The sequence below is a fragment of the Diabrotica undecimpunctata genome, chromosome 3 (assembly GCF_040954645.1).
Source record: "Diabrotica undecimpunctata isolate CICGRU chromosome 3, icDiaUnde3, whole genome shotgun sequence".
Classification (NCBI taxonomy): Eukaryota; Metazoa; Arthropoda; class Insecta; order Coleoptera; family Chrysomelidae; genus Diabrotica; species Diabrotica undecimpunctata.
In genome coordinates, this window is record NC_092805.1 from 29,122,552 (window position 1) to 29,144,283 (window position 21,732).

Genomic DNA, 21,732 nt, shown 5'->3' on the forward strand with positions numbered 1-21,732 from the left:
TATTTAAAATATTCTATATAATTAGAAGATACATCGTCTAAAAGTATATACAGATATAAAGATTAACGTGGTTAATGTTACCTACCGAAAAATGAGACTTTTGTCGGCTCCACATGATATCATCTGTGTATTCCCCCCATGGTGTAAAAACCGTACGGCTGTAATAGAAGAAGAATGATCGTCTAAGGTTTGCAGAAACTCGTATCCGTCTTTCATGTCGAAGACGTGAATAAGCCTATCTCGGCTGGCGGATGCCATCAGGTTGAGGCTAGTATCTGAGTATTCTAGACAAAGGACTTCAGCATCGTGGGCTTCGATTTTGCAATCCTCTCGCATTGATGATAAGTCGTGAATACGAATATTTCCTAAAGGCAAACGAAAAATATAAATATAAAATTATAAAATAGAAAGTTTTATACAAAATATTGTAAAGATTACAGAAATGAATAGACTTGTACCTGCTCGGTCTCCTGATGCCAAATGTTTTCCATCTGGACTAATCCTTATACACCTCACACCATTTCTTCCATCGTAAGAGGTGTTTTCTTGTTTTTCTGTTGTTCCAGATATATCTAGATCTTTTATAAATGATAAATCTCTATCTACATAAACAACTCTCAGCAACTCCTAAAAAAAAAATTTACAAAATATTTATTTTTATACACAATAACAGTTATTTATAATATTTTTGCTGGAAGATACAGTAATCGCTCATTATGGTAATGTTTTGTCGCGCAGGTTTTAAAAGGGCCGATATTAGTAGCATGGTAAGTAAATCGTGGCAAAACAGTCGGGAATCAAGATTGTGTGAATAGTGGATACATTCGTCGATACTCCACTAAATGAATGTCAAGCGTCTAATCGTAAGCTGCCCTTAAAAACCTCCATAGCTCTCTAACTAACTCTAACTTCTCTAACAGTTTGTGTATATGCGTCAAAAATCGTCAGTCCAACATTTAAAGGATGTCACCTATTTCTAAAGGCACAGTCAGTTTGCACTTCCCATCTGACATTGAGAGGTGCACTCGATAATTTTCTTAGTTTATCGATTATCGTCCATTCTTGCGATAAGTTCAGCTTAATTCGACTTTAAGACAGTCGTTCATTCCACTGCATCTTGTACTCAGGTTCTTCTTCAGACTTACATATTTGAAATCTGATCTCTTTCGCAGGTTATCAAAGACGGCATATGGGAGTCCTATTCTCCGGTAAAGTTCGCATGGTATCTTTAGATCCGCTTGTTACGAGGCTTCATGTAGTATTTCAGTATGTAGTCCAGCATTTCGTAATTTTCTTCTCAGTGTAATCAATACAGTCTGCGATTAGGTTTAGATTAGTATTAAGTTACTTAGGATTAGCATTTCCGATTTTTCAGCATTTTGTCGTTTATATTTATGCGCAGGTCATTGCAATTAATCTGTTTTTCTGCAAATGTATGTTTGTTGTAAATAACTTAAGGGAGATAGTGTATCCTTATGGTACACCTCTTTCAATTCGAAATTTCTAGGTATATTCGTGGAGCCTAAAATTTTTTTCCGGAATCGGCTCGTATATACCGGTCATACTGTAGACAATTGGCTTATTGTACATAGTCCAACCCTTACTGCGGCATTTTCGTAGATATATTTGATTATTTTAGTTTATCAGTGGTCTATTCCAGTATACTAATTTCCTGAAAGTTCATTGAAATTTAATGACCAAAATTTACCAAAACTTTGCTCCCAATCTAACTTAACCTAACCTAACCTTACATTGCAACCATTTTTTGCATAAAAAAAATTTGCTTCGTAAGTCTCTATTAATTTTGGATGTTTACAGATGCTGAGAGGCTTTAATATTTTTAAAATTTTCAAATGTGCGTTAAGACGGTAGCTCAATTCGAGTTTTTTTATCGGCCATGAACAAATGCGCATTATTTGTTAAAACATAGTATCCTCTGTATTCAGTGTAATATTTTTTACTCTATATTTTCCATGTGGCAAATATTTGCACAAAAAATTAATATGTTTAATGTCATTTACAAATAAATTTGTAAATTAAGTATATCAAACATTTAAATTAAGTGTTAACTTAATTTAATTAATTTAAATACATTACACTGTTTGCTTCACGAGTGGTTAAAGCACTTTCAAATATAAGAGGAAAAATAGGCCAAAAATCAACCCATGTTAAAAAGATTAAATTTCAAGAAAGTGAAACGGAGGAATCGGAATATGACGAGAAAGACATTCGTTATGATGATGAACTAGACGATGTGGATCCTACTAGCCCAGAGAACATATGCCTGATTTGTGGAGAATTTGGGACAGTATAAATGTACCAAGACAATGGAAAGATCACTATGAAAGCTTGCTGACAGAGACAAGACAACAATACCTAGCGAACTCCCCAACACAGTCAGTACATATACAAGGAGAGGAAGCGAGGGTAGACATCGAAACAGTAAGGAAGGCTGTAATGACCCTAAAGAATGGTAAATCCGCTGGACCTGAGGGAATCTATGCTGAAATGCTTAAGAATGGAACTCATAAACTATTTGAAAAATCAACTTATGTGATCAATCAGTGTCTAAATGGACACCCACTACCAGAACAATGGAGAACGCCATACATGTCCTCAATACACAAAAAGGGGGACAAAAGGAATTGTAATAATTATAGAGGCATATCGGTAACCAGCACCCTGAGCAGACTGTATGATAGAAGAATATAACGACTGGGGAATTAATGTCAATACAACAAAAACCAAATATCTTTGTATTGGAAACGAGTCAGATAACATAGACCTCGAAAACGGACAACATATTTCCTGCTGTCAGAGCTATGACTACTTGGGTGTTGCCTTTGACAATACAGGAACTGATACACGGGAAATAGAAAAACGAATCACTCAAGCAAAGAAAGTCTTAGGATGTCTCAATGGTATACTGTGGAGTAAAGAGGTAACGAAAGGAAGAAAATTTAATATATATGAGACCATGATTAACACTACTCTTCTTTATGGCACTGAAACATGGAGAATTAGTGAAAAGAACAAAAAGCGAATAGAAGCAGTAGAGATGGATGCAATGAGAAGATCTTTAGGTATTTCCAGACGAGACCGAATCAGAAATGATGTAATAAAACAACGTATGGGAATAGAAGGAAATATAATTCAAGATATAGAGAAGAAACAATTAAGGTGGTATGGACATGTTCAACGGATGCCAGCAACAAGACTCCCCAAAAAAGTAATAGAATGGCAACCGATAGGTCGACGGAAAAGAGGAAGACCCAGATTAGAATGGCAACACGGCGTAAACAAGTCCATGAGCGAAAGAAATTTAACAACAAACGACTGCGAAGATAGGAAGAGATGGTGTTTAGGTATCGGACAACGTCGAAAGACGTTCTAAACCGATGTATATATATATAAATGTACAGTTTTGTGACAGTTTTGTAACAAAAAAAAAAATAAAACTGTATAATTTTTATAATTTGCGTAAAATTTCCCGATACACTGCATAAAATTATCCACATAGACGGGTAATTTTGCACACCAATCAAAAAAAATGAATTGATAATTTCAGAATGCATATTTACCGTTTGAGTATGTATCTTATATACTTCTAGGATTCTAATTTCTAACGTCTTTTAACTTTCGTGAGTTAACTATATTAATTTGAACAGTTTTAATAACTTAATAAACAACAATAAAGATGGTTTTCCTTAAGTGCGTAGAATTCCCCGACCTTCCCTTAACGCAATAATCACCATTCCTATAAATTTAGTTATAAATACTTACATTACTATAAATATTTGGCTGATAGATTCCTTTGGAACTGTTTTCATTTATTTTGTCTAAAGTCCACACTCTTATGGTGTCGTCCGAACTGCAAGTGAGGAAACTGCCCGGTGGTAGAGGACTATTCGGAGGTGCCATCTCTACGCCCCAAATGCAAGCCGAATGGTACAGAAATGAAAAAGATTTACCCACCTAAAAGAGAGGGTTCAAAAGTAAAGAGAGAAATAAATTCATAACAGATATATTTACCCTCTGAATATTGAAGACATCCCAAACGTATATGGAGTGATCGTTGTAAACGGACGTTAGTTTATTATTCGTTTCATCGAACGTTATGGCTACAGTGTCGGGATATTTGGCATCTTGAGGCGGTGTGGCCATATGCCTACAAAAATTTGGTTAGAAAAATTGTTCAGTTTTAAAAAGAAAGTTTAAGATACAATCTAATGGAATAATTGTAAAGAATGGAAAAACCATTTTGATTTTACCAAGTATTAAAATCAAATGGGAGCAATAGTAGTTAAATAATGATAAGAACTGTAACAATTCTAATAAGAAACTGATAATTTTATACTCTATTGACTTGTCTGTCTTATATATGATGCCCTATCATCGTCCCTGTCATATATTTCTTATATTGCCTATCCGTTTAGGATGTTGGCGACCATCATGCCAATCTGTATTTTGCACACTGCTAATCTGAAAAGATTTGTGGTTGTGTTAAACCATGAACGTAGCTTTTTCAGTCAGAAAATCCTTCGCCTTCCTAGTCCTCGTTTTACTTCTACTTTTCCCTGTAAAATTAAATGTAGCAACCCATTTATTTCGTTGTTCCTCATGATGAGACCGAGTTATTCGATTTTGGCTGTTTTTATTGTGTTTAACAGCTCTTTTTTCTTTTTGTATCCTTAATAAAACATCCTGCTAAGTAACGTGGTGGATATAGGATATTTTCAGGATTCAACGATAAGCCACGTTTCGAAATCCCTAACTGTCTAATTCATTACAATTTCTTGCAGCATGCTCTTCTCTTGCCTTCTCCTTCTCATCCCTTAAGCGTTTGTCAGAACGTAGAGACACGCTCCGTGCCCAGATTGGCTACGATACGTGCCCAGATGGACCGCTTCATGTAGAGATATCCATCTCGAGTCTTCATTTAGTCTGTCCATCTTGTAGGAGATCTTCCTCATGGTTTTCGGCTTAGCCGTTCCTTCTACTACTACTACTACAGTCCCCGTTCTTCAGATTATGTGTCCGAATTAATTGATATTAAGCTCTTCCAGGATTGACAGGTTGGTTCTGTGTTCTGTCCAGCACACGCGCAGAAGATCTTACTTCTATCGATTTTTTGAGAGTCCATGTTTCGTGATATTAAATATCACTTTTATACTTATATAAGTCTAAATATTAATATACTTACTGTATACTAGTTCCAAGGCTAACATCTACTCCTAAGTAATGATTTCTAGGAAGCGTAGTAACAAACTTAAGTGTAGTCGGATCGAAACATCTAATGATACCTTCTGCGCAACCCACAAAAATATATTTTTCTCCTACAGCAATACAGTTGGCACTTGTTGTCTAAAGCAAAGAAAGCGAAATAAATATATCGTATATGCTATGCGTAGGATAAAATAATAAATAGTTTCAATGACGTCAGGTGGATCTGGCGTAATGTTTGACCTATGGGGATAAATAGTACTCGTATTAGTACTAAAAGGGAATTAACTAAAACATGAAGAAATATCTTTAAAAACAGTATAATAGAGAAAAACAGAAAAAACAAAAACATAAGTATCTGATACAAACAAGACACTAATTTGTAATGATGAAATGATTTCGATTAGCAAAATGTTATGTACCACGTATTAATATGTAAATAAGACATCTTCTTACAAACTCTCTCTGATGACGGGTAGACCCAGAAACACGTGTTAGGGAGTGGTAAGAGACTCAAATTAAATCGAAACGCAACCGTCTTCGTATAAATAAGACATATTTTTTGTACTCACCCTTAATTCTACCCATTTATCTAAAAGTCTTCTATTATTGAATTCACAGAGCAGTCCGGACCTTGTGATTACGTACGTGCTATCAGCACAGTCCGCTTTACCACAAGCTACATCACAGAAATAGTTATTCCTTTGGTCACCCAATATGGCTGATCTACCCATTAACGGAACTGTGTCCTTGTACTACAACAAAATAAAAAAAAAAGTAAATCTAATTCCATTTTTCGCAAAATATTACAATAAGAATAATATATAAAGGAAAATTTGTTTGTCTTTGTCAGTTGTCTGTCAGCTGTCTATATCGGTTGTCAGTTGTCTATGTCTATGTCAAGTGTGTAGGTAAGTAGTTAAAACATGTACTGTCTTATTAAAACCTTATATATTTAATTTGGTATTATATGTAAACTTACCTTAGCATTTCCGTATTCCAGGTACCAAAACTTCACGTGCCTATTACCCACAGTAACAAAATAGCTGCCGTTTTCAGCAAAAGCGATCGCCTTGACTTTCGTGCTAACTTTATTACTGGCTACTTTAATATTACTCTTCCAGTCCCACACATTCACTATCATATCGTGCTGAGTGCCTATGCTGACTACATACTTGCCCGTCGGCGAAAATGCCTAAAAAAGAAAAAAAAACAGTTTTATAATAATTAATAATTAATCATGTAAGTGGAGATTGCCATGTTGCTCTGAGTGATATGGCATTTGTTAATACCTTGAGATATTAGCAACAATTGAATGTTGGGGGATGATCCTCCTCCCAATTGATGGGACGGTCCACCAGATTACCCAGTTGTATAACAAGATGGAGTATCCTCGAAAGGGAAAAGATCAGGAAGAAAGGCGGCTATATCTCAGACAGGGTGCCCACATGAAGATAGTAAAATAAAAGACAAAGTGCGAGAGAGGCAAAGAAAGAGGCAAATAAAAATTTAGAAGGAGGGGGCCGAAAGGAGGGGCAGAGGGAGAGAAAGAGAGAAGAAAGAGGGATAAAGATAAAAATGGTGGGATAAGGAGCAGGAAGGAAATGTAAAGAGGGGAGAGCTGGTGGAAGTACGGAAGAGAGATAGTGAACGGTAAAGGGAGTGAGAAAGAAAGTTGATCATGAGTAATCAATCCACCTTCTAAATCCAAGGAATATTTCGAACATTTTCATACACCTCTTCATAAAAGAAGAAAAACAAAGTTTACACATGTGTCGTATCATAGGCAAGACCGTCCCTACAATAGCTATCTTCCAGCTTGCGACTTGACTCCTCTTAGATTAATGTCCATTGTTAAAAGTCTACTTCACTAATTACTCCTCGAGGAATAACTTATGCAGCAAAGAGAGTATTGCTGCTGTCTATAACGTAACTGATCTTATTAAGGGAGATGATTACTATGTACTATAATTAGGGGCAGCATATAGTGACTCCCTTTTCTGATACAATAGTGGTAATAATAAGATTTAGTAGTATTTACTTACCACACAGTTGATACCAAACTTGTGAACCAAAAATTCGGCGACTTGTTGGGGCTGTGGAGCTAAACCTGGATGGCCTGACTGTGGGTCTGACTGAAGGTCCCATACTCTCACTGCTGGTTGGTGTCCACATTCCCCTAAAACGTAAATACAATCTATAGTAAAGTTTAATTATTATAAAATGTGGTAGTACAGAAATTATTTGATGAATTTTTATCACACACTGGAATTTTTTTAATATGGAACTCGGTTTTGTAAATGAAAGAGTTTTCCAGCGAAGCTATATTCATGTTGAGTGTCATGTTTATCACTACAATATAATTGCAGATATTAAAGAATGATAGTAATGGATGTGAAAACATACTGCAAAAACCTTGAAAGCTAATGTTTGGGAAGATATTATCGTTTGGGCAACACTGGCAAAAGCATTTACAGTGTATGTCTAAACTTTCATCCCTTTATTCATACATACATACATAATCATTCCTCTTCTACCTTTAGCTATCGAGGGAGGTGATTTTAGTTTTTGATGAATTGTCTCCATTCTTTTCTGTTTTTCGCCATTTGTGTTGCTTCTTGCCAAGATTTGCTCTTATTTTGTAATATCTCTGCTTTGTCACTATTCCACTCTTTTATTGGTCTGTCTATTCTGTTTTTCTCTATTGATTTAGCTTCCCACACTCTTTTCACTTGTCTATTATTGTCCATTCGTGTTATATGACCGAACCATGCTAATTTTTCTTCTTCATTGTGTCAAGTAACGGTTTAATTTTAAGACTCTTTCTTATTTCTTCTTTTTTTAGTCTGTTTGTCCTTCTTGCCCCTATCGTTTTTCTGAGGTACTTTATCTCTACTGCTTGTATCCTACTCGACTCGGTGTCTTCCGTTTGATCCAATGTTCTACTCCGTATATCAGCGTTGGCCTATATATTGGCCTATAACATCTTCGTTTTCTTTGATATTTCTTTGTTGTTAGGAAAATCTCTTATTAGAGCCTGGAAAAGTTTTCCTGTACTCTCTATTATTTATTATTATATCGTTCCTCTGTTATTTATTACTGTTCCCGGGTATTTAAATATGATTGCGTGCTTTATTTTTTGTTAATCTATCACCACTTCGATTTAGTGATCCTTATCTTTTCTCTTTGTTATTTTCATTATCTGTGTCTTCTGTTTATTTACATTTAGGTTGTATTTTTTTGGATCTGAGATTTTATCATATACAGTATTTTTTAAAGATTTAAGGATATATATATATATATATATATATATATATATACACGGTATTTAAGCGCCACGTCCTCGGTGATACTCCTCCTATCTATGGAGGAGTATCACCGAGCGGCAAGCCCTTATCTCTTGCCGTACTGCTCCACCATAGGCCGATCAGACACCAGCATATTCTAGTCTAAGCCGCAGATTCGTTTTAGAATTTTAAACTGCTGCGTTAGCCTTTTTTATTTTTCCATACACCGAGCCGGGGCTTGAACCTACATCCACTGAACCATTCGACAGTGAAGCGAATGAGAATCGGCCGCCTGGCCTGTTTGGCTATCTGACCGAAAAGGTTTAAAGATACTGGGCATAAACTACCTCCTTGTATAACTCCTTGAGTTGTTTCAAATGGTTGCGATTGCATATTTTGTGTTCTTATTGTATTTCATCATTCTGGCTTTACAACCCTGCGCGGGTCCTAGCCTCCTCAAGAATTTCTCTCCGGTCGTCCCTACACATCGCCTTCCTTCGCCAAGCACAATATTCTCATATTTCTAATGTCTTCATCGATGTTATCAAGAAACCTTGTTCTGGGTCTTCCTCTTCTACTTTGACCAATGGGTCTATCAAGAAGCGTTTTTCTAGCTGGGTCAATTTGTTCTATCCGCATTACATGCCCTATCCACCTCAGACGTCCTATCCTAATATGTTTTACGATATCAGGATCCTGGTATATTCTATAAAGTTCGAAGTTGTATCGTCTTCTCCACACTCCATTGTAGTTTACTGCTTCATAGATTCGCCTTAGTATTTTTTTTCGAAACATCCTAACATGTTTTTATTATTATATGAGTCCACTTCTCTGAACCATGAACCATGAACCATTACGACTAGGCGTATTATTGTTTTGTAGAGTTTTATTTTTGTATTTCTCGATATACTTGTGGATTTAAGGAGGAAACTGAACCCAAAATAGTATCTGTTGGCCGTGAAAATTCTGCGGTTTATGTCTGTGATAGTATTATTTTCAGTGTTAAGGAGAGCTTCCAGGTATACAAATTCGTTCACTGCTTCGATGACGTAATTTTCTATAACAAGTGGTCGTAGGATTTGTCGTTACGTGCTTATTTTCATATACTTCGTATTGTTGGAGTATATTTTTAAACCCATCTTTGTAGCTGATTCTTTTAATGTTACATACGCCTCTCGTACAGCGTTTTCTGTTCTCCCAACAATATTGCTATCATCAGCATAGGCGAGGATTTGTATCGATTTATTATATATTGAACCAGTGGTTGTGATTTGTGATATATGTACAGAGGCAGAGTGAACAGTATACAGGAGAGAGGGTCTCCCTGGCGCAGCCCGTTATTTGTTTTAAAAGGTTCAGACAGTTCCCCCTGAATTCGTACTCTACATTCAACTTTTTCAAGAGTTAGTTTTGTTAAATTTATCAACTGATTCGGTATTTCTAGCTCTTTCATCGCTTTGAATACGTCTTGTTCTATTCACAGAGTCGTAGGCTGCTTTGTAGTCTATAAATATGTGATGAGTATCAATGCCATATTCCAGTGTTTTTTCCAAAATTTGTTTCAGAGTTGCAATCTGATGAATTGTCGATTTACCACCTCTGAAACCAGCCTGGTATTTTCCTACTAGCCGTTCTGCATATGGTGCCATACATTTTTTGTGTATAGTGCAAAGTATTTCAAAATTCCAATCATTGGGGATGAATTTCTCTCACCATATTTCTTTTATATGCTGCTGTAATGCCATTATGCTATCATGGCCACCTTCTTTATATAGCTCAGCTGGGAGATTATCTATCCCGGTCTTATTGTATTTACTGTTTTCATATATTATATACTTTTAGTCGCTTCTATCTGGTCTTTGCTTACTTGATTCTTTTTCAGGCTCTCCCATATGTTTTCCTTTCGATTGAATCAAATGTTTTTTCATGTCTGCCATTTTTCCCCTTTTTTAAATAATGAATTATTTTCTGGTTCATAAATCTTAAATTAATAAACCTTTGACAATTTTAAATGCATTTACAATTACCTTGTAGAGTAATAGTTCAAAAAAATGATAATTTAAATTTTATTGTTGAGAAAATAATTGTTCATTGTTTAACTAATGGTAACAATTGAAACATATATTTTGGGGTTTTTGCATCATTTAATTTTATTTTACAAAATGTAAATATGGATGATATTAGATACCAAATGTTGATAGCAACTTATCAAATAACAAATGGCAATTTCGTAATAATGTCAGTTTTTACTGTAATATGGAAATATATAAAACAGCAGGTACATCGTATAATTAAAATCGAAAATGTTAGCATTTAGTACAGTATTAAAAAAATAATGTATATACCTGTCACAATATATCGACCACATGCTGAAAATGCCAATGAAGTTATGGTTTTTCGGCTAGTGTTGATGATATGGCTTTGTTGTTCTGTCCTGGTATTAAAAAAGACTACTGTGCACCTGCAACAAAGAAGACGCCGTTATTAGTATCTTACAAATGGTTGAAAAATAATAAAAATATCAAATAATTCGCGAATAAATGTATTTTTTCTATTTTTCTATGAACAAGAAGTGAAAACCTTTCGCTTTAATAATTTTCCCAATGTAACTTTGAACTCCGAAACAGAATTCCCATCAGTTTTTTTTTTGGTATCTGTCGCAACTTTGTCTGCACTACTCAGCAGACGGATTTACAGCCATAAGGACCGCACAAAACATTGAATTCCTTTAATTTTTTATTTCGATTCAAAAGATTTACTCAGCAGTGTTTCAATAAATGATTATTACAGAGACGTTTTTAATTTTTAATACGACTGAATATAATTGCTACCATTGATCACATCACATCACATGGTAATCCATCAGACAAATATTAGAAAAAACAGCGGAGTACGACATTACATCTTCGTAGATTATAAGGCTGCTTACGATACTGTTATAAATAACAGACCCTAATTATATTCGGCTATGATCGAATTTGAAATACCAAAAGGACTGGTAGGACTGGATCAAAAGAACTGGAATTCGCCATATTTCTCACTTCGCCCAGGACTGCAGCTTTGGAGCTTTCGAACTCGTATTCCGCAATTCGTCAGCCAAAGATTTCAAAAGAGTCTGCTGAGTTTGACATAACACTGACGCATTTGCCAAGTACAGTTTATTGTTCATGGTCTTTTTTTGTTTACTTTTAGTTTTGCCGAAGATTTTGATGAACTCGGTGTGACATCATGTGATGTATTAAGCAGCGTGATGTGTTTGGAGTTTGTGAATCGTTTTCTTCAGTCATAACATATTGTACATGAGATTCGCCATTCTCTGAATCTTTTAGGTCATACATTTAGATACATTTAAAACCTTGAGAGATTTTCACATTATTTGTTATATTATTAAGTTACATTTTCCATGTAACTCGAAATTTGTATTGACCTATAGAACTTCCTTTCTATTCTATTAAATCATATGGAGAGAATTGTTATATATAAAATTATTTCCGTTTGATATGTCATACGTGAAGGATTATAATCACGTTCAAAGCGATTATTTATTAGTATTTCCTCGTTTAAATATTAAATCTCACTTCCTGATCTCAACTAGAGGATCTCAAGAATTATGCGGCAGACAATAATAATCATGCAGTTTCACTTTTTGTACAACGCGAATAAGATAAATAACGGCATTGTTATTTGGTCGACATACTTGAAGCAAACATGAAGGTAATGTGTCTAATTATAATTTATTTCCGTTGATTATAAAATTATACAATTAGATTTGATATTTTTTGCGATATATTACTATGAGTGTAGAAAAATATCTAAATAATAAATATGCAATAAAAAACAGAGTAAAAAATAAGGTAAATAAAGGTAAATAAGGTAAAAAATGCGAAATGCAGCGTGACACACAATGGGATCAACAGTGACGAATTCGACGTACTTACTGGAGTTAGACAGGGATGCGTGCTTTCTCCGTTTCTTTTTAACATAGCTATAGACTATATTCTCTCCAAACTAGACTCCGACACAAAAGGGATACAATGGACGTTAACCACACGCCTAAGCGATCTAGAATACGCGGACGATATCTCCCTATTAGGTCAAAGGTTCCAAGATCTGGCTTACCAATTGGAAACACTTTCCACTGAAGCCAATAAAATAGGTTTGAAAATCAATATTAGTAAAACTAAGTCCATGAGAATAAATGCAAGGAACAACACGCTATTTACTATCGACAATATGCAGATTGAAAATGTGGAAAACTTTACGTATCTCGGAAGTGTCATAACAGAAAACGGAGGTACAGAAGACGATATTCGTATGAGGATACGAAAAGCCCAACAAGCTTTCAGCACGCTCAACCCTGTTGGAGATCTGGCGAGTATACTACAAGGACAAAGATCCGAATATTCCGATCAAATGTCATGTCTGTTCTACTCTACGGATGTGAAACCTGGAAAGTGACAAACACCCTCACAGACAAACTGCAGGTCTTTGTTAACAAATGTCTACGAAGAATTGTTCGTATATTCTGGCCTAACACCATCAGAAACGAAGATCTGCTACACCTCACCGAACAAAAGAGGGTACAAAATGAAATTAAGTCCAGAAAGTGGGGTTGGATCGGTCACACACTCCGAAAAAATAGTTCCAGTATCGCAAAGACTGCCCTAGAGTGGAATCCCCAAAGACAAAGAAAAAGAGGTCGCCCAGTACAAACTTGGAGAAGATCCATCATGGACGAGATAAGAGGCCAAGGAAAGTCTTGGAATGAGGTGAAGGCCTTAGCGCAAAATAGAACCCGATGGCGCGTTTTCACTGAAGCTCTATGCTCCACTTAGGAGTTCAAGAACCTTATATATAAGGTAAAAAAAAATCCCCTTTTGTGAACTTTGACCACACCAGGAGTGTGACGTCTGAAGTTTTTTTTTTTGAGATTTTTGGTCCTTAATAACTAAAATCTCTATGTATCCTGCAGTGGGTTCGGTGGATTTTTTAAATTATTAACAATTTGAGGCCAAAAATGCAACCCTTTAAATAGCTTCGTCTACCACTGAATATTAAGGCATTTTAAACGAAATTTTAGATGACTATCCGATAAAACATGTTTAAAAACCGATAAAACGATTTATGAACGTTGATTTACTAATTTGTTGCATAGAAAACTGTAAAAAATCAAGAATTCTTAATTTTTAATAAATGCTATTAACTATTGTAAAAATGAAGCTACAGCCTTAATATTACGTGGAAAGTTGGGTCTTTTGTTGTTAAAAATATCCTCAAAATTTCAGTGTGATTCTTTGATTAGTAAAAGTAATTTAAATTGTTTATTCCAAACAACTCTGCAATAATATTAGAAGGAAAAAATGAACTTACAATGATTCTATAGGAACCATAAGCAACAGGGAGAATTGTTCTACCAAAATAATTTAAAAAAGTGATATACATTTCCGATATATTATAAATATTTTTTCGCAAATTAAAAAAGTTGTCCTACGATAATTAGGGAAAAAGTAATTAATATTTAAATGGGAATAAGCCACAATTAAAAGTTAAATTACGTTTATTGACGTTTCAATTTCCACTTCGGAAATCGTTCTCAAAATACAAACATTAGTAAATTAAACAAATTTTGTTTTTTTGTTACTTGGTGAAAAATTCTTCTAATAATTTAATTTTATCTGACTCATTTATATTGAAAATTCAGACATACATTGATACATTATACATTTTAAAGTAGACGACTTTAAAATGATATTGCCAATATTGTTGAGTTGCGCTCCTGGGACGACTTTATTTATAAGATAGTTCATTCGATTACATGAAATTAACTTTAACTTGAGAATATCCGTCAGAAAAAAATGTAATTCGTTTTTAAAAAGACAAACACATGTCATAATGACAGTAAAATTCTCCTGTTAGTGATTCCATAGTAAATTATGAGGGAAGACCGGGAAAAAACCTCATAATACTATCCCGACATGGTAAGTATTTGGTCATAAGTAGTGTTGCCCAAATGCAAGAACAAGACGAGACTTAGACAGTGTTGGTCTTGCGCCAATACACCTGGTCTTGGTCTTGGTATTGCACTCCCAGTCTTGGTCTTGCAGCAAGAGTCTTGCAAGTTTTGCAGTTACCCATTAATTAGCCTATTGCTATTTATTAAACGTTACTTTAGATCTTAGAACAACGTAACAGAGTAAGTACATTTTAAGCTTGAATTAACATAGCCATAATAAAGACTAACCACATTAATAAATGTCTAAACAACTGACACCGGGTGGGGTTTGAAGCGACGATCTAAGCGATCCGTGCCTATGCTCTAACTAACTCAGCTATCTGCCAGGCCCCACGGAAGTCAATCTATTTCTTAATAAATGTTTGCATTTACTAAGCTTATATGTGCTAAAACATGGTTAAAACAAAAAAAATAAATTATTGACATAAGCATGCCTGTATTTTAAAGAACATTATCTGCCTAGAAAGAGATTGATGGACATGATGGGCAAAAAATCCACATACATGTATTAAAGGCACAGATTTTTTAGGTGATAAGATAACAAACTATAATCCACTTATTAAAGCAAAATAAATGTTTTTAGCAATCTTACCTCTACTTTTATATAAAAAACTAACTTGAAAAAATAAAGAATAGTTAAAAAAGCAATGGTAATCAAAAGAAGTTATTTTAAATTAAGAAGATCCTACTTAATAAATATACTAATTTACCAAAATAAAGTAGTAGGTACATAATATATGTAATTGGTAATAAGGTAATAACTATATTTTTTTACATGTCCACCTTTTCTAGAGGTTATTAAAAAGCTTGTAATATTTCCACCGAATTTTGGTTTTTCGGGAAGAAATACTTGTAATTCCTTTTTGTGAAAAGATATTAGATGCTTCCTTAAATCTGACATGTTTCTGTTGATCATTCTCATTTCAACCTTTTTATGTAGGCACAATTTACACAAAGCAATTTGGGATGCATGAATTATTTCTAAAAACTCATCAAATTTGCTTTTAGGTCTTTTAGATCTATAACTCTAACGCTCACTACTCGCACTAGAACTATTTGAATCTTTGTCCCTCATGTCAAATTGTAAACTTGTCACTCTGGGAACAACAAGGATTAGATGAAAAACAATTATTACATTAGACTCAATGGAAAGCTCAATTGGGAATAAAGTTAAGTGATGTCGAAAAAGTAACTACTATACTACTATATAGTTACTTTGTGTTCGTTACTATCCAATACCGTAAGTATCTAATAACAAACCGAGAATTATATATCGTTACTTCGTTATTCTAAATACTTTATTACTAACATTATCTGTTATTAATTCGTCTCGGTACTTTTGAATATTAGCCACGCTCTTTCAGCATATTTTGTTTAAACGAATGATCTCCTCGCACATTCAGCAGAAACAATTTATAGTCTTAGGCCGATAAGATTTGTTTATTTAGATTCCTCCTGACTAAATATAATGGGAAAAAATTGAATTATTAAGTGGGTGTCTGTAACAATTATATTTTTTATTAGCTAGGGTGACATATTTAAAAAAATATCGATACGATATTACTGTCGGCGTCGCAATGCAAGAATATTATTTTTATGATTAGAGGGCGGCTATTCTCAAAATACGGACAATTAATTTCAGAGCGAAGAAGTCGTCTGCTGGAAAATAATGTACAAAATATTTTATTTTTACATTGTAATTATGACCTCTGAGCACGTGTCAAATGTGTTTTTTTAATGAATATCTTGATTCGGTATGTATGTTTATGGTATTGTTTGTAATGCGCATAAGTCCAGTTTTTCAAATTTTTATTACATATTTTTTTTGCGTCTCATAGAGTCTTTAAGCATATACCCGAACTACTATACTCGCTAAAACCACACTCAGTCCTAACTGCAAGACGCAAGAGTCTCGCAGGCTTAGTCTTGTTCTTGCTTAAATCTTGCACGGTCAGTCTTGTTCTTGGTCTTGCTAAAAGTAGGCGGTCTTGGTCTTGGTCTTGCAAAAACGCAAGAACAAAACCAAGACTGCAAGACCAAGACCGATTTTGGGCAACACTAGTCATAAGTATTCTTTTTAAAGACGAATTACATGCTATAATTTTTTTCTGACGGATATTCTCAAGTTAAAGTTGATTTCATGTAATCGAATGAACTATCTTACAAGTAAAGTCATCCCAGGAGCCCAACTCAACAATATTGGCAATATCATTTTAAAGTCGTCTACTTTAAAATGTATAATATATGTCTGAATTGTCAATATAAATGAGTCAGATAAAATTAAATTATTAGAAGAATTTTTCACCAAGTACCAAAAAAATAAAAATTTGTTTAATTTACTAATGTTTGTATTTTGAGAACGATTTCCGAAGTGGAAATTGAGACGTCAATAAACGTACTTTAACCTTTAATTGTGGTTTATTCCCATTTAAATATTAATTACTTTAAAATGCCACAAGAAAACAGCTTCAGAACAAATTAGGGAAAAAGTTAATACCTTTTTTTAATTCATAGCTGGTTTGATTATAACAATTAAGAAATCTAATTAACGGCATTTCAAAGATCAAGGACTGAAGTTTGAATATACAAAGTTTGAAAAAGCTGGGAGTAGTGAAGAGGAACTTTAAAATCCATAATATAAACTATATATCCGGTTCTGGTGGATGAACTTCGATGTTTTTTTTTTAATTTGTATGTACTATTTGCGTACATTACAAATATGCCTTTTGTCAATAAATTTAATGCTAAATTAACCATGTAAATTGGTAGAAAAAATTACCGATAATTTTAGGACGATTTTTATTGGAAAACATAGGTATATATCATTTACAATTAAATTTAGAATAAATTGTAGTAAATAATTGATAACATTAAAATTTTACATAATAGTATTTCTCTATGATAATATTTACCTACAACTAAAACTATTTATCAAATTGCACGTTTGTATTTAAGAAAAAAAAAACTATAACTGTTGTTAATTTCACGAAGCTTTTAAATCTTCTGCTTCTTCCTTCTTGTATGTGGGGTTTAAAGCCTGTTTCTTCTTCAATATTAGGCTCCTAAATTGTTTAAATTATCGCACCATCTTTTTCTTGGTCTGCCAATCCATTTTCGTCCATTTGGTGACTTATCTCGTGCTATTCGTACTAATCTCTGCCATTCTACTAATGTGTTCGTTCCACTACTGTTTCCGTTTTGTCACCCATCCATTTAGGTTTTCTATATTGCATGCTCTTCCTATGTTTTCGCTTCTCTCCCTATCCAACAGACTTTTCCCTGATATTCGTCAGAGTATTTTCATCTCTGTTGTTTCGTATTGACCCATATTAACGTGTATGTTAATATAGGTCTAATTGCTGCTTTATAGATTCTTGTTTTTGTGTCTTGTCTTAGGTGTTTGTTCTTCCAGATTGTGTCATTAAGAGATCCCGCCGCTTTATTTGCTTTTAAGCTTTGCTGTCGTTCTTCAACATCTCCGTAACTAGTTATGTCTATTCTCAGATATCTAAATCTTGCTTCCTGCTATATTATTTTTCCATCAATTTCGATTTTACATCGTAGTGGGTATTTAGATGTTGTTATATATTTGGTTTTTTTTTGCTGATATTATAATATTGTATTTATTGTTGAATCCTTGTTGTTCATCTGATAAAGTTGTTATTTTATTGATTTTGTTGGTTAGGACTTTTGTGGTAAGATTAAGTGCGGTAGTAGATTTATACCTCTATAATTGTTGGGGTCTTCTTAACTAATATAAATAACTAATAAAAATAATTACCATATCTCCGATACGTATATAACTATACCGGAGATATAGTTTATAGCTCGAATTTGAAGTTGATTTTGATATTGCGTATTTTAAAAAAAGGATCTAACTTTGTCCCGAATTATCGTAAAATATCTTGTTTTTTACATTTCGAATGAAAAAATATATTTTTTTTCGTGAATGGATAGACGGGAATGGAGACTGACGCATGATGCTATAAACCGGACATTATATAAAAAATAATTTTCCCCGGGCAATAGCAAAAAAGTGGCGACAGGAGTGGCGACTTCTTTGTGAGCAGGCCAAGATCCACAACGGATTGTCGAGCCACTTATGATGATGATGATGATGAATAGCAAAAAAGTTATTCAAATTGTTTAATAAGCTAAAAATTGTAGCGTTTTTGCAATAAATTTTTGCAACGTTAGAAATGGTTTTTTTCACTTTTTTAAAATTCTTTTGATAGAATAACTCTTTCTGTTGCTTATGATACCTACAGAATCAGTGTAAGTTCATTTTTTTCTGACATATAGCAAAAAAAGTTGTTGGGATAAACAATTTAAATATTTTTTACAGTAATCGACGAATTACTATAAAATTTTGAGGGTACTTTTAGCACTACAAGACCAAACTTTTTACGCAATAACTAAGATTGTAGGTTCAATGTAGATTATTGGATAGAGTCTTAGGGCTGTGTGATATCACACCATACTGAGATCTTTTGTTTTTTGTGTAGTTTGTATTGTGTCGCGTTTGCGCATGTCGCATCTTGCGCGTGACGTTTCGTGTGTCGCCTATCGCGTGCAGGGGATGGGTATGGGTGGTGGGTGTGGGGATTGATATGGAAGATGATGGAGAAATATATACTTAAAATATTAATATTAATATTACCCCATCTAGGCGCAATGATGAGGCATGGCGCTGACATAATGTTGTCAGGGAACCAAGAGCATAGCGAAAAAATAAATGTGTATTGTATCGTATCCAAACCAAAATGACAGTTGGGTGCCTAAAAACAACTTTCACAGATGGTCTATTGGGATCTCTGTAGGTATGGAAAGGGACTAAACATTCAAAAAGGCGTCTGTATACGTTGCAATCCCTCAAGATAGACAACAAAATAAATTAGTACAGTATCAAATAGATTTCATCTTAATAAACCACCGATTTCGGAGCAATATTAAAGATGTAAAAACTTATCTCGGCGCTGATATAAACTAAAATAATAATGTACTCTGCTCCAAAATACAAATTAAATTAAAGAAATTAACAAAGCCAACTAAGCGTAGTACCATCAACGAATGTTGGTACAACATATAAAACTCGATTTTAGACAAAGTAAGAGAGTCTCTAAAAATACCTACAATACTTGCAAAAAATTAGAGAGTGACACAGGAAATACCAGATCTGTGAAATATAAACTAAAATCCTAGACCTAGAAATATTAACAAATACCAAAGCCAAAGAATTTTGGCTAGAGAACTTATATAAAGAAATAGAGGACCTCCAAAAAAACAAGACAGTCCCTACTTCCACAACAAACTTAAATACACCTCCGAAATTAACAAATTGGAAAACGGTTACGTACTTAAAAAAACAGACGGAAATATTTGTGATCACGAACAACAGTGCAAGCAATGGGAGAGATACATCAGTGACCTTTTTGACGATGCTTCTTGAAAAATTGCTACACCTACACTTACTACCTTTACAATACAAGTAGTTAGGCAGAGGTCCTAGTATATTAAAATCAGCAGTAAGCAAAAAATAATAAAGCATCTGGACTAGATCAAATCCCCGCTGAGCTACTAAACTGCTTAATGAGGAAAATATTACTCACGTAATTACTTTTTTCAACAAAATTTACAACGAAGGAAAAATACCAGATGATTGGTTAAAGTTAGTGTTTATAACATTACCAAAGAAAAAAAGGCCCACCAAATGCAGCGACTTTAGACTAATCAGTTTGAGGAGCCACAAACTTAAGATACTTTTACGAATTATACGAAACTTGGTATTCTTTCTGTGCGAAAGTAGAATGGGTAGTAAGCAAATGGTAATAAACACCATTTACTTTGCTTTATAATACAATGAAGAGTAGTGGGAAAGAGATGGATTGGTCAAACAACACTTTCATGGCTACGTAATATTAGACAATGGTGTGGTTGCACAGTAGAAGAATTATTTCGCGCAGCAGCCGATACAGACAGGTTTCAGAACATTGTAGACATGATGTAGATCAATGTCTGGATACGGACACGGCACCTTAAAAGAATTTTACTGTCTATATCGTTATCGTATTCCTAAGGAGATTTGTAGGTTATATTGCATTCACATTTGGTTTAACCGATGTATTGCAAGTTTGTCTTCTATTTTTCGTAGTATTATTTCGTAGCCTGCAAATAGTAGGCTCTTAGGTGGGTGTCAATCGAGTCGTACACCGCGATAGTCTATCCAGTTTTTGAGGACGTTGTCAATGTATATGGTAACACTGGTTGGGGAGAGGACTCTATGCCACTCTTTGGTTGATTTCAATTTTTTCTGTTCCCACCAGCGTTCACCACCATTTTTGTCTGGTAGTAGAAACTTTTTGTTTGCGTGTATTAAAAATATATACCAAAAGCATTTTATCATGGTCACAGTCTCTATTTTGTTAACAATATATTAGTTGTCCAGTTTATGGGCTGCAGCATGGTACTATTTCTTTTCTACGTTTTGTCATCAGGAAGGAAGAATTTTAGGCGACACACTATAAATCCTAAAGCTAATGTTTATGTAATCGTTAGAATCCAATTTATTTCATCTTCTAGACATATATTTTCATTGAACACCTCATTTCACATCAATCTCCATTCGGTTATTTCTTACAACTTTACGATAACGTCTATCTCAACGAAGATAGGAACTACAAACACGTAGGCGCCGAAGATATTTCCAAATTTTAATTAAACGCTTCGCTGATCAAACAATTTTGAGAGGTGTGTTCGGGTATCAGAATTTCAATTAGCTAATTAATTATTTGAAATATTTTCTAAATATTATTGTCGTGTTTTATTGCAGACACACATGTGTTTGGCGTTTGGTAACAGCCAATAAAACCATCAAATTTGCATGATATAATTAATTATTAAATGGGATTAGGTTATTGAGAATGGAGAAACCATAGTAATGGGCATGGTAAATACATAAAATCGCAAGAAGTTTTCAATTTTATGTTTGGCAATTTCGTTTGAGACTGTAGAATTAACGTTGTGTTATACTCGACTTGGAAATGTATGACAGCACAGCTTTTGTGCCAAAATATTACAACGCTCTTTATACAGGGTGGTCCTTAAGTAATTGTACAAAAAGAAACCGCAGATTCTACACTTTAAAATATTACGATTTAAGCCAAATTGTTTTAATAAAATGTTGATATTAAGAAAGATACAGAGTGTTAA

At 34.1% G+C, this 21,732-nt stretch overlaps 1 protein-coding gene across 13 annotated transcripts in view; it reads right to left on the reverse strand.

The window, feature by feature from the left end:
* The window catches only part of Wdr62 (WD repeat domain 62), a 466,085-nt gene that overhangs the window by 44,782 nt on the left and 399,571 nt on the right, over positions 1 to 21,732 (reverse strand). For all 13 annotated transcript variants that reach the window (XM_072525572.1, XM_072525571.1, XM_072525568.1 and 10 more), the window contains 9 exons: positions 10,856 to 10,971; positions 7,269 to 7,402; positions 6,206 to 6,418; positions 5,796 to 5,978; positions 5,204 to 5,364; positions 4,033 to 4,168; positions 3,784 to 3,975; positions 459 to 627; positions 86 to 365 (listed from right to left, as the gene is read on the reverse strand). In XM_072525572.1, coding sequence (XP_072381673.1) covers positions 86 to 365; positions 459 to 627; positions 3,784 to 3,975; positions 4,033 to 4,168; positions 5,204 to 5,364; positions 5,796 to 5,978; positions 6,206 to 6,418; positions 7,269 to 7,402; positions 10,856 to 10,971 — 1,584 coding nt within the window. The remainder of the gene's footprint in view (positions 1 to 85; positions 366 to 458; positions 628 to 3,783; positions 3,976 to 4,032; positions 4,169 to 5,203; positions 5,365 to 5,795; positions 5,979 to 6,205; positions 6,419 to 7,268; positions 7,403 to 10,855; positions 10,972 to 21,732) is intronic.